The following is a 26,685-nucleotide window of genomic DNA, read 5'->3' on the forward strand; positions in this document are numbered from 1 at the left end:
AATTAAATTATTTATATCATTTTATGAAGATCTAAATTTAGAGATTTATATTTAGGGGGAAAAAACTTCTTTAAGTTTTGGGTAACATTTCTAATAATGTCTCACATATATACTGCATTTTTTACTTCGAGAGGTAGAGAATATCTAAACTCTAAACTTCCCATTTTATAGACAAAAACAATGAAGCAAAAACACATGGTCAGATAGTTGTGGGGTTGTGGGTTAAATCCAAGACCCCAAGAGCCAGTTGGAACTTTCCATTGTATTCTGGAACATCCTTTTTACTCTAAATCATGAAAGAGTTACGAATTTTCACTCAACTTTAGATACTGTAAAATTTGCATAAGTGAATTAAAATCAAAATATGAAACACTCAACTTAAAAAAAAAATTAAAATTATGTATTCAAGGGATAGTGTTTGTTATTAGTATACTACAAAAAATCAAAGTGTGTTTGCTCTCTTTTTCTCTTTGTATAGGCTATTAATACTATCAGTTCCAGCTTCAAGGTATGTTTTAGAAAACTTTCCAGGAAGAGAATTATAATAAGCCACTGAACTTATTCAAGAATTTGCCTAGAAAAGATAATGTTCAAATAACTGGCACAGCCTTGAATTTTGAATTCATTTTTAAGCACTCTGGGTGTGAATCTCTAAATTTATTATCTGATTTCTTTGACTCAAGGTTAACTTGAAGGCTGTTGTTAGACTGGCATGCAGATAGTGAAGGCTAATATTATGTTAAATTTTTATTTTTGGAAGACTTTTTCATGATATAAGGACATAGTCTTACTAATGGAAATTATATTCAGTCCAGATTTTTAAAACTTTCTCTCTGTATCACAGAAATTTTAAAATATAATTCTCAATAGAATCACTTTTCAGACATATTTCACCCTAAACTCCAGATGCATTTGTGTTAGACATTATAACTTAGTATAATATAATATGTGATATATTTATAGCACATTTAAAATTTTATAAATAGAGGAACCTCGATGGCTCAGTGGCTAAGTCAGTTATGTGTCCACCTTTGGGTCAGGTCATGGCACCAGGGTCCCAGGATTGAGTCCCATGGCAGGCTCCCTGTTCAGTAGAGTCTGCTTCTCCCTCTCCCTTTGCCTGCTACTCCCCCTACTTGTGCTCTCTTTCTCTCTCTTTGTCAAATAAATAAATAAAATCTTTAACAAATGTATGCGTGAAAAAAAAAACAAATGTATGAATGTGTGTATGTGTATATATATACACATACACACACACATACATACATACACATATACACACACACATAGATACTTTATATAGTTAAGGGTGAAATCTTAGAAAAATGTAGTACTTGTACTATTAATTAAAGTAATCCTATGAAATAAGTACTCCTTCATATACAAATATATGTAATCATCTCTATGAAAAAAATATATGAATCACCCACACAAAATATGTATTTACAACCATGGTGTGTGTGTCACACATGTAAATGCAGTTCACAAATGGCCACCTCTGTAGGGATGGAAAGCCCATCCCTGTGTCCCTGGACTCTGCCACTCTGCACAGGCTCATATAACTTTTCTGTGCATTTTGATAACTAATACTGTTGTTTTCTAATAAGTTGTTTTTAGCTTATGTATTTGGTATTCCTTCAGAACTGCTGTCTCAGGGATTTTAGTACAACAAATACTGGAATAAACTTAAATGAACTACAAATAAACCCAAAACAATTGCCTTGAATAAAAATAGAGCATGAATAATCCTGATCAACCCCAGTGCCAAAAACGTCTGTTATTGTATTACTTGAAATATGTTTGGACAGAAGTTAACTTCTCTCTTAAGTGTATGTGGAGTGGCAAAGGCTTACATTGCCTCATCATTTATTTAAATGCATAATTAAGTTACAATGTGCAGTGTCGACTGCATTAATAGGTCTTTGCTCAAGCAATATAACATGTAATCATTTTGTAATTTGAAACCTTTCAATGTAGTATTGCTCTTGTGAAATGGCTTTACAGTAAGGTAATAATACAAGGAGGGGACCAATGGAGAAATTTTAAAGTACAGAACATTAGTGTTTGAAATATACTTCCTGAGGAATTTTATTTCCATATATACCCAAAGCAACTGGCTCAAAAGAGGTACATAAAACTCTAATAGAACATCCAAGAAGCATTTAAAGAAAAATGTCGCAATGTACACAGAACAGCTACACTTTGTGGTCCTCATAAACGTGGCTTTGCGTTGCTCCTCCTTCGTGTGTAATGATTTGAAATTGTGTTTAGTTTATCTGTATGAAGTTGGAGAGCTTGGTAGTAATTGCTCATGAAAGAATTTGTAGCCAGATGTGGGAAAATGTATGGGTTTATTTGTGTATTTATTTGTTTAGCAAAATTTTGTTCATTCCATGTACCCAGCACCCTAGCACCTTAATTCAGTTCAAGGAGCTCTGCTCTGCTGTTGCATATTTAGACAGAACCTGCTAAGGAACTATGACCTAGGGAGCTGTTGTTTAACTCTTACTTGAATTATCAAAAATTCTACGGTACTTCAAAATTATTTTTCCCTTTCTTCCCACTTTCATTATATATTTTATTGAGAAAAGGGGATAAAATTCAGCCGAATGCAGCCTTTTTGAAAACCAAATGATTATTTTTGGAATATCTCTCTCCTCTCTCTCTGTCTTACCTCTATTTCTGCATTTGTGAATAGTCCCTTAGGAAAAACCTTGCAAGGCTTTGCAAAAAAGAAAAATCAACTGAAAAAGCATTCTCAGGAAATGGACAATATACAGAGTTGCTGAAACTTTATAGTAACCAAAGTTATTTATGGCAATAGGTTGTTCTCAAGTATCACTTAAGCAATAATACATTGAAAGAAAGCTATTTCTTGGTACGTTACTTGGCACCTATACGTTTTATTAAATTGTTAGAATTATTTGAAAAATGTCAGCCAGCCAGTGATAGAGGCCATTAAATTTTGGAATAAGGTATGAGACAGAAATTCCTAAGCAAAGAAAAAATGTCTCATCCGGTACTTGGGTTAGTACCTCTTACTGACTTTCCTCAGACTTTAATTTCACATTCTTAAGATTTTTTTTTTCCAATTTTTTTTTTTTTATACTTAGTTAAGATTTTTTTCTGCTTACAAAGTATCCCTTGTATCTTGACTGTTTTGGAAAAAAGTGGGTTTCACTTAGTGTATCATAAAGTTGTAAATTGAGGTAAGTTTCTACTAATGCTTTAAATATGACCTACTTGCAATAGTAAAATGCACATTAAGAAATACTTTTTGGGGGGCACCTGGGTGGCTCAGTGGGTTAAAGCCTCTGCCTTCGGCTCAGGTCATGATCCCAGGGTCCTGGGATCGAGCCCCGCATGGGACTCTCTGCTCCATGGGGAGCCTGCTTCCCTTCCTCTCTCTCTGCCTGCCTCTCTGCCTACTTGTGATCTCTCTCTGTCAAACAAATAAATAAAATCTTAAAAAAAAAAAAGAAATACTTTTTTTTAAAGATTTTATTTGTCAGAGAGAGAGAGAGAGAATACACAAGCAGACAAGAGTTGTAGGCAGAGGGAAAAGCAGGCTCCCTGCTGAGCAAGGAGCCCAGTGTGGGACTTGGATCCCAGAACCCTGGGATCATGACCTGTGCCGAAGGCAGACACTCAACCGACTTAACCACTTAGGTGCCCCAAGAAATACTTTTTTTTAAATTTTAATTTCACTTGATCACAGGGAGCTACAGTTGAAGAAACCCAACTGGTCTACTTAATGGGCCTGTGCCAAAAGTCTTATACAAAGTAGTAAGGGTTATTGGTCATTTCGGGGAGTCTGAGGCAGATCCTAGTCAACTTGCTTACCAGGTGGTTTGCTGCCCTAGAAAAACCAAAGATGAACTTGGCAAAGTCTCCTGGGTAGGACCCGGGCATTGAACAGGAGCTATTTGTACATGTATATAGTAGGTAACTTCAAATTTATGCACTTGGGTAATACATTACTGTGAGAAACTTCCTGTCATGAATTGCTAAGGATTCAGTTGGAGAAACAAAGCATGAAGCCTAAAACCACTGCTCTGTTTAATGTTTTAATGACAGGTGCTCTCAATCTATGCTATTAGTGCACCTTATTTTTGTGATAGCACCTATGAAACAAAATGCTAATTTGGGGATACGAGTTTCCAATGGATTTGTCTGCTGTGAAACGAAAGAAAAACAAACAAAAACAAACAAAAGAAAACAGCTACAAAGAAATTATCACCCAGAGAGTTAGAAGTCAAAACAATCTAGGTGACTATAAATCATTGTAAAGTCTTGCATTTATTCATTTATCCCACCTAAAATTTTCACTTAAAATACTATAAAATACTGAGTAATGCTGAAGGCATTGTATTATATGCCTTTAATAAATTGTCAATAAGATGGTCATGTTCTTTAGTGGAGTGAAAAAAAGCAAAACTATGTTTAAACGAAGTAGAGAAAGACCTTTATGCTATAGACCATAGAAGGAAGAATTAGCATGTTTCTCACCTGACTTTAGAGAAACATTTCCTTTTCCTTTTTTTTTTTTTTTAAGATTTTATTTATTTGAGAGAAAGAGAGAGGGAGCAGGAGCGGGGGTGGGGTGGTTTCAGAGGGAGAGGGATAAGCTGACTCCTAGCTGGGCAGGGAGCCCAATGTGGGGCTCAATCCCAGGACCCAGAAATCTCCACCTAAGCCCAAGTCAGATGCTCAACCAACTGAACCACCCAGCCAGCCTAGAGAAACATTTTCTACTGACAAGGGGAGAATCAAAAGGTAATAACATCCACATGGTATCTTTACTTCTGAATATGCACACTTACAAGATTTTATGGCTTATAAAACTGTTTTACCACCATTATCAAAAGTCTTGTTGAGGTTTTTAACAAAGCCATGCTAATCCTTTTCCCTGTGTGCTTATTCATATTTAGGTATTTGAAAAATTTAGAAAAAGTTAAAAAAAAATAAGGAAAATACCTATGTCCTTCTACCCAGAATTAACATATGCTAATATTTTATGATATTTCTGTCTCTAATTTTTAAAGAAAAAATACAATTTTTTTAGAGAAAGAAGCAAAACAAACAATTTTAAAAAAATAAGCGATTCCTATTTACTAAAGGTATAGTTGGCATTCCTTTTGAATCCTTTGATGGTCCACCTTTGTTTTTCATTTTACTTAAGGAATCTCTTCCTTGAAATTGTTACAGATTCTGGCCATGTGTATTTCTATGATTTGAATAGGTATTTGTATAGTGTTTGGTTTTAAAATTTATTATAATGCATTTTTATTTTAAATCAAAATATCTATTACCCAAGCTGATTAACTTTGTGTTCACCACAGTTTGGTGAACATTTTAGCTTTGTTTTCAAATTATATTTAACGATGATAAGGAAATTAAGCCAATTGAGAAGATACAGAGAAGATATTAGAAGGCTGTTGACACAGGCTCCAGGCTTTCCAATTTGAAACAAAGTAGATTCCAGGACAGTAAGTGATTGGGACACATTTTCAGAAATGGTGAGAATCCACACTATATATCTCTTAAACTATACATTTTCATCAGTTTCTAGAAGTACTCTTAAAATATGTTCTTTAAAGTAAGCATGTTAAGGAACATTCTAAGAATTCTTCCCTTGTCTGCTTATAAACAAGAATTCTTAGGCGCCTGGGTGGCTCAGTTGGTTAAGCATCTCCTTTCAGCTCAGATCATGATCCTGGAGTCCTGGGGTCCCCATATTGGGTTCCCTGCTTAGCAGGGAGGCTGTTTCTCCCTCTCCCTCTACTCCTCCCCCGCTCATGCTCTCTCTCTCTCTAGATAAATAAATAAAATCTTAAAAAGATAAATAAATAAGAAATTGTTCATTTGTCTAACTGAGGAAGTATTTTAGAGTCAGGAACTAATGGAGGACATTGTCAGACAACATACTTTCTGAGAAAGTACTTAGATTTCTTTTTCTCTATGCAGTTTTTTTTTTTTTTTAAATAACAATAAAAACATGAACAGTTAAATGGTTCCAGAAAGAGAGCACAGCGGTAAAAAGAAAACCATGAGTGTGTGGTGTCCTAGAAGGCTAGTAACATAAATATGTCCAGAAGGAAAGGAGTTATCAGTTGTGTCAAGTGAGATGAGAACGGAGAATTTCTCTTTGAGTTACTAATGTAGAAATCATTGGTGGTTATGACAAAGCAATTTCAGTGGAATGTTGGTGGTAAAAACCTGACACACGTGGGTCCTCCAAAGGAATGAATGGAGAAAAGTTCAAGACATCAAGTACACACAGTTCTTTACATCTTTTCTGTAAATGAGAATTTCTTATTAACCTTAGAGCTCTTTTTAATCAAAAGTTTTAAGAATATTTTATAGTTCTTCACAAAAAGAATTTCTTAAAATGGGTAGGAATAACATTTTCAGTGAGAGTTTTTAACAAATGGAATTATTTAATGAAACCTATAGCACAAAAATACAAGGCTACTGCCTCTATAATGATTGCACAAAATTTTTAACAGTGCCATTGATTTTTAGCAAACAATAATGATTTTATAAGAAGGTGGGAGGAGTAGTAGAATAAAAGAACATATTGTTGCTGCTATAGAGTTTGGCAGAAAATGTAAAGAACCCCCTTTTTAGCAAGAAAACACCTCTGCTTTTGTGATGCTTCTGTGATTTTTCATAAAACTTTTGTTGCTTTTGCCACTGTTGATAGCTTTTCTCTTGATATCATGGCTTTGAACTCCCTTCTTAGAAATTTGTTAAAAATGGAAAGGCTAATATTCCTGACCATGAGGCAAGTTTGAGTAGGTATTTCTTTTCCTTCCTATCTTTGTAGGTATTTCTGTAAGTAGTGAATGACAACTTCCCAAGAACTACAGTGGGTGTTTTGGGGAAGCAAGATTTATCCACATATTAAAATGGAGACTATTAATCATAGGTAATGAAAAACATCAAATGGATTTTAAAGTATAAAACAAATGTATTTACAGTGATTTCCATTTAATACGATTGTTTTTATTGAGCTCTGGACCTCTCAAGTGATTTGTCTGCAATATGAAATCTGATTTAACAAATCCGTCTTAACCATAATCATTATATAGTTATTCGTATCAAATTTGGCAAACGGAAAAAAAAAATTAGTGGATAAAATCTTGAGACATTTATAATAAATCTTTCCATTTCAGGCTACGGCTCTCCCTGAAATAAAAACTTGTTAGAAAGGATTCATAGTGATTAAATTGTTCTTCACTTAAGAACTTGTTTTCCTTAAAGTTTTAGCTATTGATAGTATTTGATCTCAAAATATTGTTTATAGAGTTACTTTAATTTTTTTTTTCCTCAAGCTTATAGATTTACAATCCCCAGAAGCTATTGACATCATAATACGCAAAAATTTTAGAAAGCGAGGAAGGCAAAGTGGGTTAAACTTTTCCTTGGTGCCATTCGCTGCTTTACAGAGGCTGCCCTGAATTATGCACAGGAGAGGCTTAAAGTTGAGATCTTGTTGGGATGGGAGGACTTACTCAGGTGTTACAGTCATATTGCAAACACACCCAGTCTGCTTATATTTCTTTATTGAATTTGGGAGAGAGAGGAAGGTGACGCAGGCTCACCCTTGGTACCACCACTGTGAAGCTCTTACCCCATTATTTGCTAGTCCTCCCTTATGGTAAGCCCGATTCTGTAACTTCTCATCCTGGATCCACTGTTAAATTTAATGCTGTAATAACTTGTCTCTATCCTCAAAGCAGTCCTCACAGGCTTCATGGTTAAAGCACTGTCAAAATCCTTGCAGCTCACAGACCAAGTCACAAGAATTCATGTCTTCTAGCCTTTGCATATGCAGTTTGTTTTGTTGAGAATGTGTGCCAACCATGATTCGCTCATTGGCCCATCTTTCCAGATTCTTCCCACATATCAAATGCAGGAGTCTAGTCATTCTGTCTTCTTTGTCCCTAAGCAACCTGTGCATACATTTTCATATGGTATTTTCACATATCATGGTGGTTATTTATTTCTATGTGTGGTTTCACTGCTAGAGTGAATATTATAGATATTAAATCCCATATCTTAAGGAACCAATCAAATCCTAACCCATAGCATGCACTCAGTATATATCTTATGATCAAACAAATGAATAAACAAGCAGAATAGAATATGTGGATGAGTGAGCAAATGAACGAACGAACGCCTTAAGGGAGATATGGCAGAGGAGAAATAGCCTGAGTTCTGTCACTTAGGAATGCATTTACTTGGCAAATTTTTGCATGAAGACACTGAATTTATCTGAACCTGTTAAAGAAGGTTTGTTTCTATGTCTCTGCAGAGGTTTCTGGTAGATAATACGTAAAATTTTGTACATAAAGGTATAAAGCATTATACAGTATAGGGTTTTTTTTTTCACATTCAAAGGCATTATGATATATTCCATGAAAAAAAAACAGCTACCAACATATGACATTAAATAAGGAAAAGGAAGAACAAATGCTAGAGAGCAAGAGATCAGATCAAAAGAGGAGTGAGGCCAAATTTTGCTATATTGTCCTGAGCATCAGACAAAGAAATGTTAACCTAGGGATTCTAAACTCCGGCTGCATATTATAATTACCTGGGTATTTAAACCATGTTTTTGCCTGAGTTCTAATTCATCTGGTGTGAAGTAGGGCTCAGTTATTGGTATTTTTTAAAGCTCTCCAGGTGATTCTAATATACAGCCAGGGTGAGAGCCACTATCAGGCCAGATGTATTGAAATGTTTCTAGGGAGAAACACTGCATAAGACATGAAATGTTTTATAAAGATTCATCAGCATGAATAGATAAGAGGAGAGGCTAGGAACAAGCATTGGATGATTAAAATGTCTAGGAAACATCATAGATGACAATAACTGTTTTAAGGTCGAAGCTGTTTTCCTTAGAAATCAAAGGAAGTCACTGTGGAGAAATATGAAAGATAGTCCTTCATAATTAAGTGACATTGTTCAGACAAACCTAGGCACATCCCAGGAATTAAACTGGTAGAGCAGCATTTTAGAAACTTCATTTAGAAGTTACTTAGATTACAAGCAGAGGATAAAATGGTTATTGCTATTTGCTTATTTACCCATGAAAATTCCTAGAGGAGGTAAGTTTTGAACATGGTTGAAATGATACTATTTGTACAGAGGACAGAAACAATGTATCTTTTTTTTTCATGCAGAAAGGTTTCTGATAGGGTTTTGAGAGTCATGTTTTCCTAGTCTGTCCTATTGCTTTTTCCCTTAAACTAACCATGAGATACTCGACTGATATTTTTCAAGTATTAATTCTTTTTTGGTGTTTTGGCCCCTTTTCTGTGTTTAAAAGTATTTCAAAACAAGTCTAAAAGAATGTAATGTGTTTAAAAACAGTTAAATATATAAAATAGTGGCCTTGAGGTGAAAATATACTGAACTTAACACTAGCCTCAAAAATTAATTCACTTTTTAAAATGTCTTTGATAGTCATTTTCTAACATTATTTTTTGGCATGGGGAAAGTAAAATTTTACTGGTTAATTGAAAACGTGCCATACTAGTATGAAAAAATATTATCTTTCCTACTTATGTCATACAAATCTGTTCATTTGAAAGAGTGAAGGTTATATTCCAATGGTGAACCTTTTTCGGAAGCACTACAGTATCTTTCATTAATGTAGAAGCCTTAGAAATTCCAACATTACATGTAATAAAAAACTGCAAATACTTATAAATATGTCTTGCCCTGAATCTAATTAAGAGATTTAGGAAAGAAGGAAGCAAGGATAACAGGAAGTGAATAATATCTTATTTTTGCATAAAAAAATCTTATGAGGAATATGGAAAACAACCATTTTAGTATTTTCATGGAGAAAGGTCAAGCCATAATTTAATGTCTTACATTGTACAATTCACATCCTTTTCCAAGTGCATTATTTTAGTTAACCTGTTTCAAAAAATACTTGGTATTGGTAAAGAAGAAAAGTGAATACTTCAAAACCTTAAACTTTAAGTTTTTCACTTTTGTTTGCTTCAAATGTATCATTTATAAAGGCTGTGCATGTAGTAGATAAGGCATGAGGTGTGCTCCCGGAAATTTGGGTAGGCAGCCCAATCTTAGGAAGAATAGTTTGTATGCCTAGTTTTCCTTACCTATAAATGGGGATAATAATAATATTCATGTCAAGTTGTGTATGATATATATCAAGCACTTAGATAATACCTCACACGAATAGTAGCATCATGTAAGATTTAGCTACTAAAATCATAAGCATAATGATACAGCTTAAAAGGAGACAGGGTAAAAATAAAATAACTACACTTAAGATTTTTTTCATTTCACTTAAAACATTCTGACAATTTGTTTATCCTGGGGATATTTTTAATCTTTTTTTTTTTTTTTGAAAGTCTCCATATTAATGCATGTTAGTATGAGTCTAGACACTTGCTAGTTCAAATGGTACTCCTTTAATTAGACTCTTAGCAAACAACCATGTCTCTCAGTAGACACTCTAAATGTGGAGTAGTTTGTCACAATTATTTGGTAATCTCTTTCAGTGTAACTCACACAGCAAAAGTGACAATATTCCTGTCACTCCTCAGAAATGTCCCAGCTCTGCGGGTTTCCACATTCAGGAGAATGAAGAAAGCCATTACGAGGTATGCTGTATCTCTATAGAGACCATGTTAGTACTGAGCAATTTGTATTTTCCTAGTGATTTATATAGTCTGAGTTAACTATAATAAATATCTTCTTTGCCATCCTCTTTTATTTTCATATTTTTATACTAGTACTTTTTTAAACAACATACAGTTTTAGAACAAAAGATAAGTAATATTTTTCCTCTTTGATAATAGTCTAGCTATTAAATATGCTGTTCTTTGTCATTGAATGCAAAGTGTTGATTATTACTGAGTTTGGGAGAAAGTAATGAGCAACTTTCTTTTGGAGTTAAAGATTCCTAATTGGTTAATTTTTATTAGTTGAGCTCAAAGATACGAACATCTGTTGGTTGAAAGACTGATTTGCTTCATCCCCTATACTTAAGGAAGATAAAGAAGACAGTGTTGCTCAATATGAGCAAGTTAGCTGGAATTGCCATTAATCTTTTCCCTTTTTTCCTGCCTTTTCTCAGCTTGATCTTTTATTTCCTTGTGTATTTGGATTTAAAATAAAAATTACTTTTCTTTTTCCTTAATGAGTCCATCCATTGTAAAATGTAAAAGACGCATATTTTATTCTTTATTCTTTTTTTTTTTCTATATTGGGAGGGGAATTCCAGTACCAATTATTCTAACAATGGTGGATGCAAAAATCTGTTACCTTTCTTTTATCTTTTTTTTAAATTTTTTAAATTTCTTTTCGGTGTACCAGAATTCATAGTTTATGCACCACACCCAGTGCTCCATGCAATATGTGCTCTCCATAATACCCACCACCAGGCTCACCCAACCTCCCACTGACCGTCCCTTCAAAACCCTCAGTTTTTTTCTCAGAGTCCACAGTCTCTCATGGTTCTTCTCGGCCTCCAATTTCCCTCAACTCCCTTCTCCTCTCCATCTCCCCATGTCCTCGTGTTATTGCTTATGCTCCACAAATAAGTGAAACCATATGATAATTGACTCTCTCTGCTTGACTTATTTCACTCAGCATAATCTCTTCCAGTCCTGTCCATGTTGATACAAAGTTGGGTATTCATCCTTTCTGATGGAGGCATATGTTACCTTTCTTTTAATTTATTAAAACTGTGGTTTGAAATATAACATACAATTTACCATTTTAATCATTTTAAAGTTACTATTCAGTAGTGTTAAGTATGTTCACATTGTACAATAGAATATCAATTTTTAAGGAATTATATTTCAATAGTTAACTCTAATATTAATACATACAAATTTGTTTCATGTATTTCTATAGTCTTAACATATAGATTGTAGATAGATGATGGAGAGATAGATAATATGAATATGTATATATGTATGTGTGAGTGTTAGTGTGTCCTATGTATTCTATTTTCTCATTGAAGCTAGGTTTTTCCCACATTTCCTTAAAGGTATTTAAAATATTTTGATTATTATTAGTAGTACAGGATTTTTGCACTTGTTTTTGCCAAGTAAAGGGATCTATCTTTCTCAAACCTCCCAGCAGTAATGTAGGTCAGAGAAACTACTTTGATTAATAGAAATTTGATGGAATAAGCACCTTCTTTTCTAACTATTCAATGAGGTGGAAAAAGGATAAAGTGGTGTTTTGGATAGTTTTATCCCTTAATACTTCCTTTACACTTTTTATTTTTCTTTGTGTGGATCTAACTAGTCAGAAACATCCTTCTAACCTATAGCATATATTCTTCTTCCTATTTTGCTTTTATTTGCTCTCTTTCTCCAAAATCTCAATCACTTGATGGTTGAGAGAAGAACTGTAATTTAACCCTTTTATTTTTCATCATCACTATGTATATTTCAGGTGTGTAGAACATGGAAATTTCTCCCATGAATCACCTTTATTTCACCCAATAATAACATAATAACACTCTATGGCAAAAATAAATAAGTTTTGTTCATATATAAAAAACTATGTAAATATTTTCAAAGCCCACATAGAATGTTCTGAAAGCCATTGAAATCCTGAGTATTTCCCAATTTTTTGTAGAGAATTTAAATGAGCTATAATTAAAATAAGTTTCCATGAACAGTATTTTTATTCTTCCTTAGGTATTTTATAAGACCCAAAGCACAAGAACACAGTTTGTACAGAGTTTATTTGTCTAGAGAATGTGGATAAGAAAAAAAAAATAATAGAGTTATCATGTTGACTTACGAGTCTAGTTATCAAAGAATAGTGAAAGAAATCTACTGTGTTATATTGATAAACAAAGGAAAATAAATTATTTTGGGAAATTTTTATTCCACAAATTCTCACTTTACCATCATATTCCAGGTCCACTACAGTCTCAGCAGTTCCCAGTTAGGTCATCTCTAAGGTCCTACTTCTCTCTAGTGCTCTGTGATACTAAATAAAGATGATGATATTGACAGATGACACTTTTGTGGCACCTATTCTATGCCAGGGTCTGTGTCAAGCTTTTTATGTATCTATGTGGCCATCATTTACATTTTGCCCTTGATGACTTTAGATTGCTTTTCATCATAATATACTTAATTTAGTAAGTATATGCTTTTGTTTTTTAACGCAGAGTGAAAATCTCTGATGTTTCTAAGAAAATAAAACTTGGAAACAGAAGTCATGCCAGCTTTGGAGTGCTATAAAGTGTTCTGTGAGACAGGGTTTCTATATAAATGCTTAATATCTGTAGACCAATAACAAAGGGGTTAGTTGCAGTAACCTGTTCCTTAAAAGTTATTAATCTAGTATTAACCATTCTTGAGAATTTATGAGGTGATTATAACCTACAAAGTTGGTTCCTGTGCTATGCTGTTACATTTTTTCCCTTTATATTGAATAATGTGGTAAGCCTCGTAAATATATTACTGTTTTATTTTCTCATCATTTATACTTTCCCTCTTTAATCATCTTAGTAAAGTAAAAATAAGAACATGTTAAGCTTTTAATCATAAAAAAATATTTAATTAAATAAAACTATACTGTTCAAGTAGAAAGTCATATTTTTTGTTGACTGATACTGATTAATCTGAATGTAGTTATGTATTATGAATTTAGATATAAAATGGAACAAAGTCTGTATGACTAGCAAGCTTTTAATCATTCTTAAATTATCAGACTTTACCCATCACACTTAACTTAGATATAACAATTATTGCTTACTTATAGAAAAAATGATAGTATCAGCTATTGGATAATTTTTGTACCAAACATTACCCCAAGCATTTCATATGTATTACCAAATTTTGTCTAATCTAAGATGTTCAGATGTTACTGTTTAACATCTTAGTGTAACACATGCTGCAGTTTCATTTACCATTGGGGAAAAAATGCTGTTGATTAAACTCTGGTAAGTGCTTATTTATGTTTCTTTAGTACGTTTCCTGCTTCAAGATATGTTAAAATGTAAGAAAGCTTACATATTGAATCATTAAAATATAGCTCATTTAATTTGAACAACCCCATTATTATTATTACCATTTTACAAATAGGGAAACTGAGGCATACAGTGGTTACATAATTTGCTTGAATTCACACAGGTAGTAATTAATAAAGTTGGAATATAACCAACACAACACAGTTTCAAAAACTACAAGGTTAACTACTCTAAGATAGTATTTCAGTCAAAAAAATTCAAAGGCTATTTGGCTGTCAGGGATCATAGAGATTATATATTCATACTACTGAAGCATAACTTGATGACAAGAAAGATGGAGTAGCTTGCTGTAGGTCACAGAGCTAGCTGGTGATAGCACTAGAATGAGATCCAGGTTTTCTAGACCCTGGCGTGATCTAATGACTACCTCTAAGCTGCATAAAAAATGTCCAAGCAAATGTTAGAGAAAATAGTTCATATTTGAAATTTTTCTTAAATTAGCTTTTAAATAAGGTGTGGAATTTAAATGGACTATCATATTTAAGTATTCTCTTCCTGGAAGGCCTTCTGTCATTGGATACATAACGTGCCTTGATTGTTAAAATAGAAGCATAGAAATGAATAAGTGCACATTGTTTTCATGCCATAAATGCATATTACCTTTTACTAAGCATCTTTGATCTATAAATTTTATTTCATTTCCCTTCTATTATGTTCAGTTCCCTTTATCCATGAAATAGCATAGAATGCAAGCAGTTAGAGCTTTGAGTGTCTTATATTCTGCAATCTGTAGGAAAATGTCTCATAGTTATTGGAATTCACACAAGACTGCATCTCAGTATGAGTAGCTGTTCCCTGTCACTGTTTTTGATGCTTGAGCTGAAGTATTTTTACAAAATGGTATAGTGTTCAGTGTATGAATTCTTGAGATAAGACTTTTCCCTTGTAGCAATGAAATCCGAAAATCAATGTCAGATGGAAATCTTAACTCTAAGAGTTAGGGAGATTGGTGGAAGAGTTTTAAAATAAGTATGAATTTTAGCCGCCAGACTTTGGAAATGTGGCAGTTATCGCAAGTGTGAAATTCATGGGTGCAGATGGTTGATCAAGATATCCAAGGATGGACTACTACTATAAATCTCCCAACCAAAACTGGGAAAACAATTTTGATAAGGGAAATATATCTGACCTTTTACATAAATTTGTAATACAGGTTTTGCTGGATTCAGAGATACACAGAAGTTAAATTATCATTGGAATTTCATGAACATTCCAATTGTGTCATTTGATGGAAATATTTAATAGAATAAAAATGTGTCAAATGGAGAGTGAAAGGAGCATGTGGGAAGAGAATAGAACTAAAATGTATTAGAGTGTTACTATTTTTGTGTGTCTTCCATTTCATACTCATAACCTCATTTAGGACAGTAGTCTTCTGGGTAAGCATAATTTTCTCACATTAAAGATGAAGTTACAAGTACACCTTGAGCTTGAATTCACTGAACCAGGGGCACACTGAGAGCAAGGAGAACAAGGATTCTCCATGTTTGTAACTACAGTTTAAAACCCTCCTGTTTAAATTAATAATACCAAATGGAGTAACAGCAAAATGGTAACATTATCTGTTACCTTCTATGAAAGATATGTAAAGTCAAAGGCCTTTTGCTTTTGTTTTACTTGATCTTGGTCTTTTCTTTCCTTTTCTTTTCTCTTTTCTTTTCTATACCTATCACAGATTAACCTTAACTAACCGTTTGGATCTAAATAAATAGAATTTAACATGTATATTACACAACATATTTACATTTTCCTGTTTTCGGTGTTTCATACAGTTGTGTGACCCAAACACATATAACTTCCAATGAAATAAACATGTTCAGTCCTTAGAATAGGTATTACAGTTGATATCAGCTTTTAAGTTAAAATAATAGGCAAATCATTTAACAATAAGTCTTTATGTGTTACAATATTTGGGAGTAATATAGGTAATTTAAATTAATAGATTTTCACTAATAATAATAAATAATTCACAAGCCAGTTTATTTTCATTTCCTTTCCTCATAAGAACAACCTTTTCTAAAACTCCAAAGGTAAAAATATTTAAAATACACACACAGGCACAAACACGTACTATATATATATATATATATATATATATATATACACACACACATATATATGTATATGTGTATATATATATATATATATATATATATACATACATATATATTTGGGGAATAATTCCTAATATATCAAAATATTTAAATTCTTAGTAACATATAGGATTACCCTCCAAAATTAAATGTTAACAAACATGATAAAAGCTATGTTACACTCAGTCACTTACTGTGAAACTTTGCATGTATTATAATCAGTAGAGACAGTATTCTAGATGACAATCTAGGGATTGTTAATGTGAGACCATGACAGACTGGCTTACTCACTAGATAAGGATTTATTCCTCTTTCATCTTTATCATAAAGGAGCTGAATCTTCACTTTGGCAAAATAACAACAACAACAACAAAAAATACATATCATTTACAGATTTATTAGAGTTAAGTTCTCACATGTCCACCTGGGAGAAGTCAAAGATCTTACAGGCCATTTTATGTAAGATTGGCCTTGCAAATAGTTTCTAACAAATCCCGGGACAATTGCTGACTACCATTATAAGTAGTTGAAAACTTTCCTTGATATGTATTTGTTATATGTAACTTATATATGGATGAATTTTCCCTAAATCTTTAAATTTTTTAACCACTTATTAGCTACCAAATAAGTATATACAAATTTGAAATTGAATTACTAAAAACTCACTTATATTACAGTAGTACATAGACACTACATACATTCATGTCTAATGCCTATGTATAATATTTTTTAGAAACATGAATATTGTTTTATTTCATACCATTGAACTAATGTTAGAAAATTGTAGGAGGTATTAGTAATATAAGAAAATATAAAAATACACACCTTTGACCAACTCTATACTACAATCTCTGCCTTCTGATGTGGTTTGATTTAATTTTTAAAATGGAACCATTCCCTAAACCAGATAAGCAGGGATTGGGTGCTAGACATTCCTTCCTTTGTTTCTTTCCCATAAATATGATGTTGAGACTGTTCTTTGGAGGGGAAACAAATTATCTGTCTTCCCTTTGTTGACCTTTTCCATAATTATGCTGAAGCCAATCTATAAGTCTCACATTAACAATCCCTGTCTGCCTGCCTGCCTTCCACAAATATTCATCCAGCAAATATATCAGAGATGCTGTTATGTGATATGCTAAGTTCATTAAGCTTAGCAGGCACACATACTTCTTTGTGTCTCAGATATTATAGGGGATACACTCTTAATAGTAAGTTATCATAAAGTGCAAAAGTACTACAATATGTTCAAGATTCAAGAGCACATAACAAGGCCCAATTTAACCTGTTCGAGGAAAAACACAATAATGTTAATGTAAGTCTGGAAGAAGTCTACCAGATGAATGATCAGGAGTGGTGTGATCACTGTGATCATGGACAGATGAGAATGTTTCTCCAGAAGATTGCATGTGTGAATGCTGTGTGTTGGGAGAGGTCATCACAGGTTTAAGAAAAGTTCCACTGGTTATTTCTCTTCCCAATTCAGGGATCTTTCCTGGCTCTATTTTCAAGACCTTATGCTGTTTCAAAATACAGAATGATAATACCTATCAAACTTGACATTCTTAGTTAATGTGGTATCTACCTACACTTTTAATTATTAAGAACAATGACTATGTAATGTTTCTCAGTTCGTGTTCAGTATTGTTGGTTTAAAAACTCCTAAGCACTTGGGGCACCTGGGTGGCTCAGTGGGTTAAAGCCTCTGCCTTCGGCTTGGGTCATGATCCCAGGGTCCTGGGATCGAGCCCTGAATTGGGCTCTCTGCTTAGCAGGGAGCCTGCTTTCTCCTCTCTCTCTCTGCCTACTTGTGATCTCTGTCTGTCAAATAAATAAACAAAATCTTAAAAAACAAAACAAAACAAAAAAACTTCGAAACACTTAATTGTGAACTCAGATATGTGTACTTATAGATGCATTCTTACAGATTTAGATTTTAAATGAATCTTATATATTATATATATTGTATGAATATATGTAATAGATGGGGTTTTAAGGTTGTATCCACATGTAAATGTGCAAATCTGATTTTATTTATAATAGTTGATAGCCCCCTATTATTAAAGAAAGTGCATGTTAGTGTTTTTCAGAGGCTAAATAAATATAATTGATCATTTGGGAATTGCTCCATTGGAGATTCATGGAGACATTTTCAGTTTGATTCCCTGTAATCCAGCAACAGCAACAGCAACAGCAGCTAGCAACTAGCTACACTAGCAACTAGCAACACTAGTTTAAGATTTGTTTTCAATTACTTAACTCTGTATAAAGGATGGCCATCACCCTTTTTTACTTTTTATTACACATGTTCTGCCAATTTCTTCTTTACCATAGAACAAGTGGCCTTGGGTTTATTCATAGGAAGAACCACATTTGACAGATTTTCTGATGGTGTCAGTGCTGGTTGCATGCTTGATGGACAGCACCAAACCTTGCTGTGGCCCAGCTCCTTCTAATTAGTTGTTTGAAGCCACTCTGTGTGCCACAGGCATAGGCTTATCAGTCAAAGACAACTTTGCCATTCCAAATGACAGGTGTGATGCAGCTGTTTGTGGAATGAAGTGTACAAAGACAGAGGAGAAGGGCCTTTCAAACAAGTGACAACTATAGTACTGTTCATTGAAAGATCCTGAAAATATAACAAAACAACCAAAAGGTAGAATATGAAAAGGTACAAATCAATATTTGTTACATCAGCATGGAAAAACTACATGAAATGACAATAAGTAATATCAAACTGTAAGAATGAGAGAAAAATACACCTGCCTCACGGTACTTTTTAAATCAACTGAAGTTGTATGTTGTGATCAATATAGGTCAGCCATTTGCTAATGGAATTAACATAGATGTGTAGAGTTTTCAGAAGGCTCTCCATATATCCGTGGATTTAATAGGGAAGCCTGCTAGAAAGTCTTGTATTTGAAGTCCTACAGAATACATGGTCATAAATAATTTATTGAGACACTAAATATCTCAAGATATTGAAGAGGAGTAAAGGTAATACAAATACATGTGAGAAGAGTATAGAAATGGAAAATACAGAAAAATGGAAAATGTTAACGTTTTTTCAGAAAATTGAAATATTGAGGGGCACCTGGGGGGCTCAGTGGGTTAAGCCTCTGCCTTCTGCTTGGGTCATGATCTCCAGGTCTTGAGAGTGAGCCCCCCATTGGGCTCCCCGCTCAGCAGGGAACTTTCTTCCTTCTCTCTTTGCCTGCCTCTCTGCCTACTTGTGATCTTTCTCTCTCTCTCTCTGTGTCAAATAAATAAATAAATAAATCTTAAAAACTTATCTGACATTCTTTAAAAAAAAGAAAATTGAAAAATTGAAATAATAATAAAATTTTCTTCTACTCTGTGATAATTGTGAACTATGGGATTTCTTTCTAACTACCATTGAAAGGATTTGGAAATTGAATAGAAAGTCAAAAGATTCATTGTTAGAAGTGCACATTAACAAATGAAATATTTTTCACAAAAACATTTCATGTATAAAATCCTCATTCTGATTTCCAAATATCCACCAAGAATCAGTGTTTTTATACATGATATTTAATATTTTATAAAACAATTTTAATTGTATATATACATTATAGGATTTATAAATATGTTTTAAATTATTATGTAAGCTACAGAAATTCTGATAATAAGATACTTCAAACTTGAAATGGGTTTTTTGGTGTTTGACTGGTTTTATGTATTTATGTAATACAAATATTATTATACTCTATAGACATATATAATAATTACTCCAGGGGGCACATGAGATGTCATTGGTTGTATCACCAAATTCTGGGAAGAATGGAGATAGAATTACAGCTAGTCTTCTTACCTGTTCTATAGTACATAAAATTGTAGGTATAGATCTAAGAATGTTTTACCTATTTAAAAGTCTTGATGCACACTTGTCTACGCCAGTTAAGAATACAAAAATGTTAGAGATAATATAAACTACATAATCCCTACTTTGACTTGATTTTAGCTTTTATTTTAACTATATAATTCTGGGTTTAAAAATGCTAAAATTTCTAAAGTGGCATAGAATCGCTGTCATTGTTGAAGAATGGTTATCTAGATTTATTTTTTTTTCCCTTTTACTCCTTTGGAACTGCAACAAACAGTAGCATGTATTAGACTTTATGTGTATGTGTTTCATATATTAAATACAGATGAAATCTTTAAAAAGAATAGATTAAGTAGATACCTTCTCTTTAATCCCATTTATTTCTTCAATTTTGGAATTACTAGAAACCTAGATGGTTTGATATCTACAGCTTGTTATGTGTGAGAGAGATTCTGGAGCCAAGACCACAAGGAGATCCATATTCAGCAAGTCAGGAATGGAGTCTGAATATGGCTTTTTGAAAATTTTCAAATTTTATGAAGTATCTAATAACTTTGATATGGAAGGTGGACTGAGGCAGAGTTTCATTAATGACCAGTAGATAGGTCATAGCTTTTTCTTAACAGAATGCAAAAGAATAGAGTAGAATAAATTGTATAGAATTTAATAAATGGAACAGAATAGAATGAAGAAAAAAGAGGTTAAGAGAAGTAAACAGAAGAGAATAAATAATATTAAAGTGCATGGTATATGCAGTTGTTAAGAATTATTTTATTTTATTTCCCATGTGTATTTTTGTATATATTTGAGTGTTTATACTGTGTTTCTATGTAAAATGAATTGCTTATTGTGGGTCAAGATCAAAAGTTTGAAAGCCATTGATAAAAAATAGCTCACACTTATGTACCGCCTACCATTTATCAGTAACTCTTCAAACACACTCTGATTGTATTAACGGAATTAACTTCTCAGTTATCTTCTATGACTCTGGTTATAGTTGAATAAAGGAAGATATAGGAGACAAGTGCCTTGTACGGTCACATAGCAGACAAGGGGCTGTGAAAGAATTCAAGTCTAGAAAGTCTAGATCTGTGGGTTGTGCTCTTGGCGGCTACTCTAATGCTTCTGACAAAGCTGGTGGCAGATCTAGGGCTTGAGATCAGCCTCCTGACTCACAGTATTATAGAAGTCTCTTTCACTTCACAGTGACCTCTCTTGTTAGCCAAAGTCCAATCTTAAGGTAGAATTTACAGATGTGTCTCTCATGGATAATAGGCCTTGTAAAGAGGGTGTCTAAACTGGAAGGGTTTAGACATTCTCCCCCCCAGTAATTTCTCTTGGTGATTTACAATAGATTTAAACTTAACGTTGACTTAACATTAACTTAACATTAACTTAAAGTTAACATTAACATTAACTTAACATAACTTAATGTTAACTTTAACTTTACTAAACTTTCAGTTAAGTTAAACTCTAACTTTAACTTGCATAGTCAAGTTAAAAGTAAATGAATCTATTTTCAATTGTTCAATCTAGTCCTTGGTAAACTAACTTGACTATAAAATCATATTGAAAAAACACCTATTCATACTATTTTCCATATAACTAATTTTGATAAATAATAGCCGAAACCATGAATGATATTATATGCTAAAATTGACTTAATGATGTTAAAGTCAAGATTCTTGAAATTTAAGTAAAACCTCTATTTATAAACAAGATGCACATCAGAATTTAAAACAAAAGGGGCAAATAAGCATTCATTCAAAAAGCAGAAGCCCAAATTTTCACTGTTTTTGACATTGTTACCCATTCAAATGTGTCTTTTTTTTTTTTTTTTTTTTTAAGGAAATGTACATGTCTTATCACAAATATGTCTTCTTTTTTCCGGTTTTGCTAAGAATTTTTAAAAACTAAGATCAAAATTAAATTAATTTTCTAGTTTTTATCTACTTTACAAAATAATAAGTCCCAAACACAGTGATATGTTTTAATTATTGCACAAACACTGTTCTACAGTGAAAAATGACAGAAATAGAGCTACATTTTGGGTGGCAGCCAACTCTAGCTTCTTTGTTGGGTAAGTTATAGAAGTTTGCATTTTGCATACAATGGACATTTCCTGAATCTGGACACATAACAAATAGCTAAAAATTTTATATTGGTCAAGTACTGCTCATTATATGAAACGTAAGTTGTTTCAAATTGGTCATGAACATTAAAGAACTAGTCAATTAAATTTATAGAGTAATATGAGAATAGAGGGAAAGTCATTAATTACTTACCACTTTCTTACATATTTTAATTTTTGAGTATGTCACTCACATGTTTGCATCTTAAAATTGAAATGAAAGTGAGGAGACTGCCACTACATTTAAACATTTTTTTTAGGAATCTGTTCTCTAGTTACAGAAGATGGAAGTTGCTTGATGCCCAGGAGTCAGATTCTCCAAATAATTCCACTCACTGTCCGTTAAAGATGAAAAAGGCAGCCAAAACTAACTAACTAACTAACCAACAAAATCCCATAACATATGTAGCTTTGATAATGAATTTAGGATAATGAAGTTCATATATTTAAAATACATAAATATGTGAGTTTAGCCCACATCTAACAGTAGGAATTTTCTTTAAAAATATACTTTTAGGGAAGAGGTATATATGCTTTTCAAATTAGATCTTCTATATAACATTCCTATTCTTTTGGTGTGTTGTTATTCCCATGTTTTTGGCCAGGAGGCCAAGCAGCTTTAAAATGTACTTTCTGGCTGAATTATCTCAATTTTGACTTGAATGGATAATTAGGACATGATATCTGTTTAGAACAAATGAACAGTATAAAATGTCAACAAATTTCATATTAATATTTAATTTTAAGCAATTTGTAGATATTCATTTTACCAAAATTTTATAGAAGATTTGGTATTGTTTTTAGGGAGGTGGCTGGATATTTTATTCACTTATTGGCCTAGTTATTATATGAGAAGTTTTCCAGTGGAAACCATGGAAAACCTCCACCCAGCCTGGAAAGGAAAAGCAAGGACATTTTGGGTGAATCCAATCTTGATTCAAAATGTATCTAGAAAACACAATACTTACTATATTAAAACAAATATCGATACAATAAGGAGAGTCGAATTTAAATTCAAAATATGAATTGAGAACAGATCGGTTGTGGTAGTATACAATGTAACAGTATGCAGCAGTGAAAAGAAGTAGTCATGGGTACTGCAATAACATGGATGAGTATCATGCTAAGTGAAAGGAAAAACAGATATAAAAAAGTTACATATTATATGATTTAGTTTCTGTGACACTTTGGAAAAGGTAAAGCTTTAGAGACAGAACTTAGATCAGTAATTACCTGGAGTCGGCACTTGAGGGACTCAGAGGAAGTGCTTAGAGTGATGAAGATGTTCTGTAATTTGACTGTAGTTGTCTGTCAAAGAAAAATTGCATGGATGGAGTTAAATAGGCAAAGGAGTTTATTCAGGACTATGGTTAGGAGAGAAATGAACTCAACTCCTTTGAAATCAATGCAGGAGAGTTTGTAAGCACTGCGGTGAGCTAGTGGGAAAAGATTGGAGGATGTTAAGAAGGAGAGTGGTTAAAAAAAAAAAAAGAAGAAGAAAAAGAAAAAAAAAAGAGGGAGATTGGTCAGTGTGGATAGGCTGGCTGTGCTTCCTGATTGACAATTAGCTAAGTTAGGCTCCTCCCCTCCCACGAAGACAAGGAGATGCAGAGACTATTTTTCTTGATGTGTACATTTTGAAGGGTTAACTACTAGGAGAAAGACATTCCTAAGGTGTGAAACTGGCAAGAGCTGGGAAGAGTTATATCTCAAAAGGGAAGAGACAATTTACAAGTTTTGTTTTTGCTTTTAAGTAAGTGCTCTAGAAAAAGGGAGGCCAGTGACCTAGAGTCAGGAAGAAGCCTGCCTCAAATTGAGTCAAGCTGAGGGGAGCATTAAGGGCATCTTAGGTTCCCAGATTGTGTGTTTCAGAACTCATAGAACTTTACTTCTAAGTGAGTGGTTTTCACTGTATGCAAATTATTCCACGGTACTCTAAAAAAACCTGATCAAAAACAAATGCAGCTAGGAAAAATATCCTCATTGGTATAGACTGAGAGCAGTAGAATCATGATGCCATGGAGAAAGGGAGAAAAAGTGAGATTATAACCCACAGGGAATAAGTATATGGAACATCTAACATCTTTTGTTAGTGATATGATAATTCATAAAACCTAATATATACACCAGACAGCAGGTCTCTGATGAGAAATACAAAATAGAGACACTAGCTGCTATAGATATATTATGTTTGCATATCTTTCTGTTTACTGAATTGTTAAGAAAAGCAAGAAGCCCTTACCCAGAGGAGCATATTTGATTAAAATCAATACACTTATATATCCACATGCTATGCCACACTCACTATTCCAACTTCAAAGAACTGAAGCAACTGTACTATTCTTTCCACAACAACTGATGTACATAGTGATGGTGGAAAGCATCTCAGCAGGAGTGAACTTTGCTTTTTGTCATGTGCCTCTTTCTCAGAATGCAATAGTCTAGTTGCAGAAAAAGAAAAGAGAGTTTCTACATATTGACTCTATACTGCTGAATGCTTTATTTTATTTCCAAACCAGAGTGTCTACTCTCCCTAAGGTGGCAATTGGAGGGTAAAGTTCTTGTTTTCACATAGGTGACAAAGGGCTGGGGGCACACGGGGCCAGGATCTCCAGAGGACAGCTTGTTAACAGGATTCACAGGCCTCTCTCCATCCACCCTTTAGTCACTTCACTAAAAATACAAAAGGCTCATTTAGCAGCACCCTTAGGCATATGCTTCACAGACCCAATCAACACAAATATTTTCTTCCTGAGGCTCCCTTGTGACCTTGAGAGGTGTGACAGAGGACTTAGAGGATGGACTGACAGAAGTTCCATGATAAAACAAAAAATTGTTCTGCTGCATGATGAAGAGAAATAAAAGGGAGTGAGCTAGATATATGTTTAGTTTAAATAAGGCTCGATAAATTCTCTAACACTTTTGTGCAGTGTTGGCCCTAGATCAGAGGTACTCAGCCTGCACAGTAATCAGGACTTTCGCAGTAAACCTCAGCGTGTTACGGTTCTTACCACATTTACTTTCTCAATACGATAGTACTTTACAGCTATCTACTCGATTATGGACAGAGTTCCTAGCAGTTATTGGTAACCATACCATAGACTTTATATCTCAACCAGCACAGGCAGGAGGAAGGCAATCAGCACAGTGAATTTCCTAACCTGGATCTATCTTCCTGAAACGTGGAGATGATGACTCAGTTCTACAATTGAGCTTGTGATTCTCACTGTGGTGAAACTTCTTATGTCATTTTTATTTTTAGCTTTTTGGCACAATTATAGAAAATTATTGTAGGAAAATCACAGCTTCCATAAGGAGGAGCCCTGACTGCTTTTAAGGGGTTCTAAATGTTGGGAAAACTCATAAACCCTGTGCAATGCATTTCTTGGTGGGGAAATGCAGATAGAAATTTGTTTACTAAAAGAATGAAGCAAGATTGCAAAATAGTTTCAGTTTATCTTTTCCATTCTCTACCCTATCTTTTTGAACCCTGCTTTGTATTTCCTTTGCCAGGGCTGCTATCAAAAATCCACAGTCTTCTAAGGCTTACCTTTCTTCAAAAATCACCTCTCTAAGATTCAAGGGTTCATTCCCTGCGTGTACAGCATAACGAAGTTGTGTGACCATGTAGTTGATGAGAATGACAATTTTGAGTAACTACTCTCCCACGTCCCTCTCACTGAGATGCAAGTGAGTAAAATGAATTAGTTTAATATAAACCCAGAGGTGTTTGCAAAAACTGAATTCAGTAGGACCATGTCATAGTGATTTGATACGTCAGAGTGACTTCAGTACCACAAAATATGGGGCCAAAATTTTGGATTGCCGCCCATACACCTTAATGTATGGTTATTATCCATGTTATGTCTGACTCACTCCTTTACTAAAAGCAGTATTTTAGGTCTGGAACAATATAATTTTTGATATTCTTATTATGTAAAACAATGACAGATTTTACAGTTTGGGTTTTTAGTAGATTTTAGATATATGGGTATGCTATTACTTCTCCCATCCAAGTACTAACCAGGCCCGACCCTGCTTAGCTTCCGAGATCAGACGAGATCGGGCGCGTTCAGGGTGGTATGGCCGTAGACTGGGTATGCTATTACTTCTAAGCCAGTGTCTAGTACACTTCAAATACCAGAGGTGATGTGAAATAATGATATGAATGGAAGATCTAGGTAATATTTTCTAATACAGCTGTTACTTAATGGTTACTTCTGATGGTTTGGTAGTAATTAGTATATTAGTATTACTGTAACTAGTACTAAAATAAAGAGGTAGCTAGTACTAAGAGTACTCTTAATGGTTTTCTATTATTATGAATGCATGCTATTTATGAGGGTACTCTACAGTTACAAATTAGTGCATTCCTTATTTGAAAGTTTCAAATGCTTTTATTAACATCTCCCTTTTATACAAATATTTTCATGCTTCCTTTTCTACTTTATGTTTGCTAAAAAGTGTCTGCTCTAGAAAATAGGACGTAGCATTTTTTTTTTCCCATGGCAGAATGCATATCTCCATTTTTAATGCATGAGCAGGCGGTTTGGTTCATTAAGCTCAGTGG

The 26,685-nt window shown here is 33.6% G+C and overlaps 1 protein-coding gene across 1 annotated transcript in view; it reads left to right on the forward strand.

Moving 5' to 3' along the window:
- The window catches only part of PCDH9 (protocadherin 9), a 366,555-nt gene that overhangs the window by 315,092 nt on the left and 24,778 nt on the right, over nt 1-26,685 (forward strand). Inside the window, exon 3 of the mRNA XM_032841072.1 lies at nt 10,545-10,646. Within this exon, the coding sequence (XP_032696963.1) occupies nt 10,545-10,646 (102 nt within the window). The remainder of the gene's footprint in view (nt 1-10,544; nt 10,647-26,685) is intronic.

This window comes from Lontra canadensis, unplaced genomic scaffold (assembly GCF_010015895.1).
Source record: "Lontra canadensis isolate GAN:19392208 unplaced genomic scaffold, GSC_riverotter_1.0 scaffold119, whole genome shotgun sequence".
NCBI classification, from domain to species: Eukaryota; Metazoa; Chordata; class Mammalia; order Carnivora; family Mustelidae; genus Lontra; species Lontra canadensis.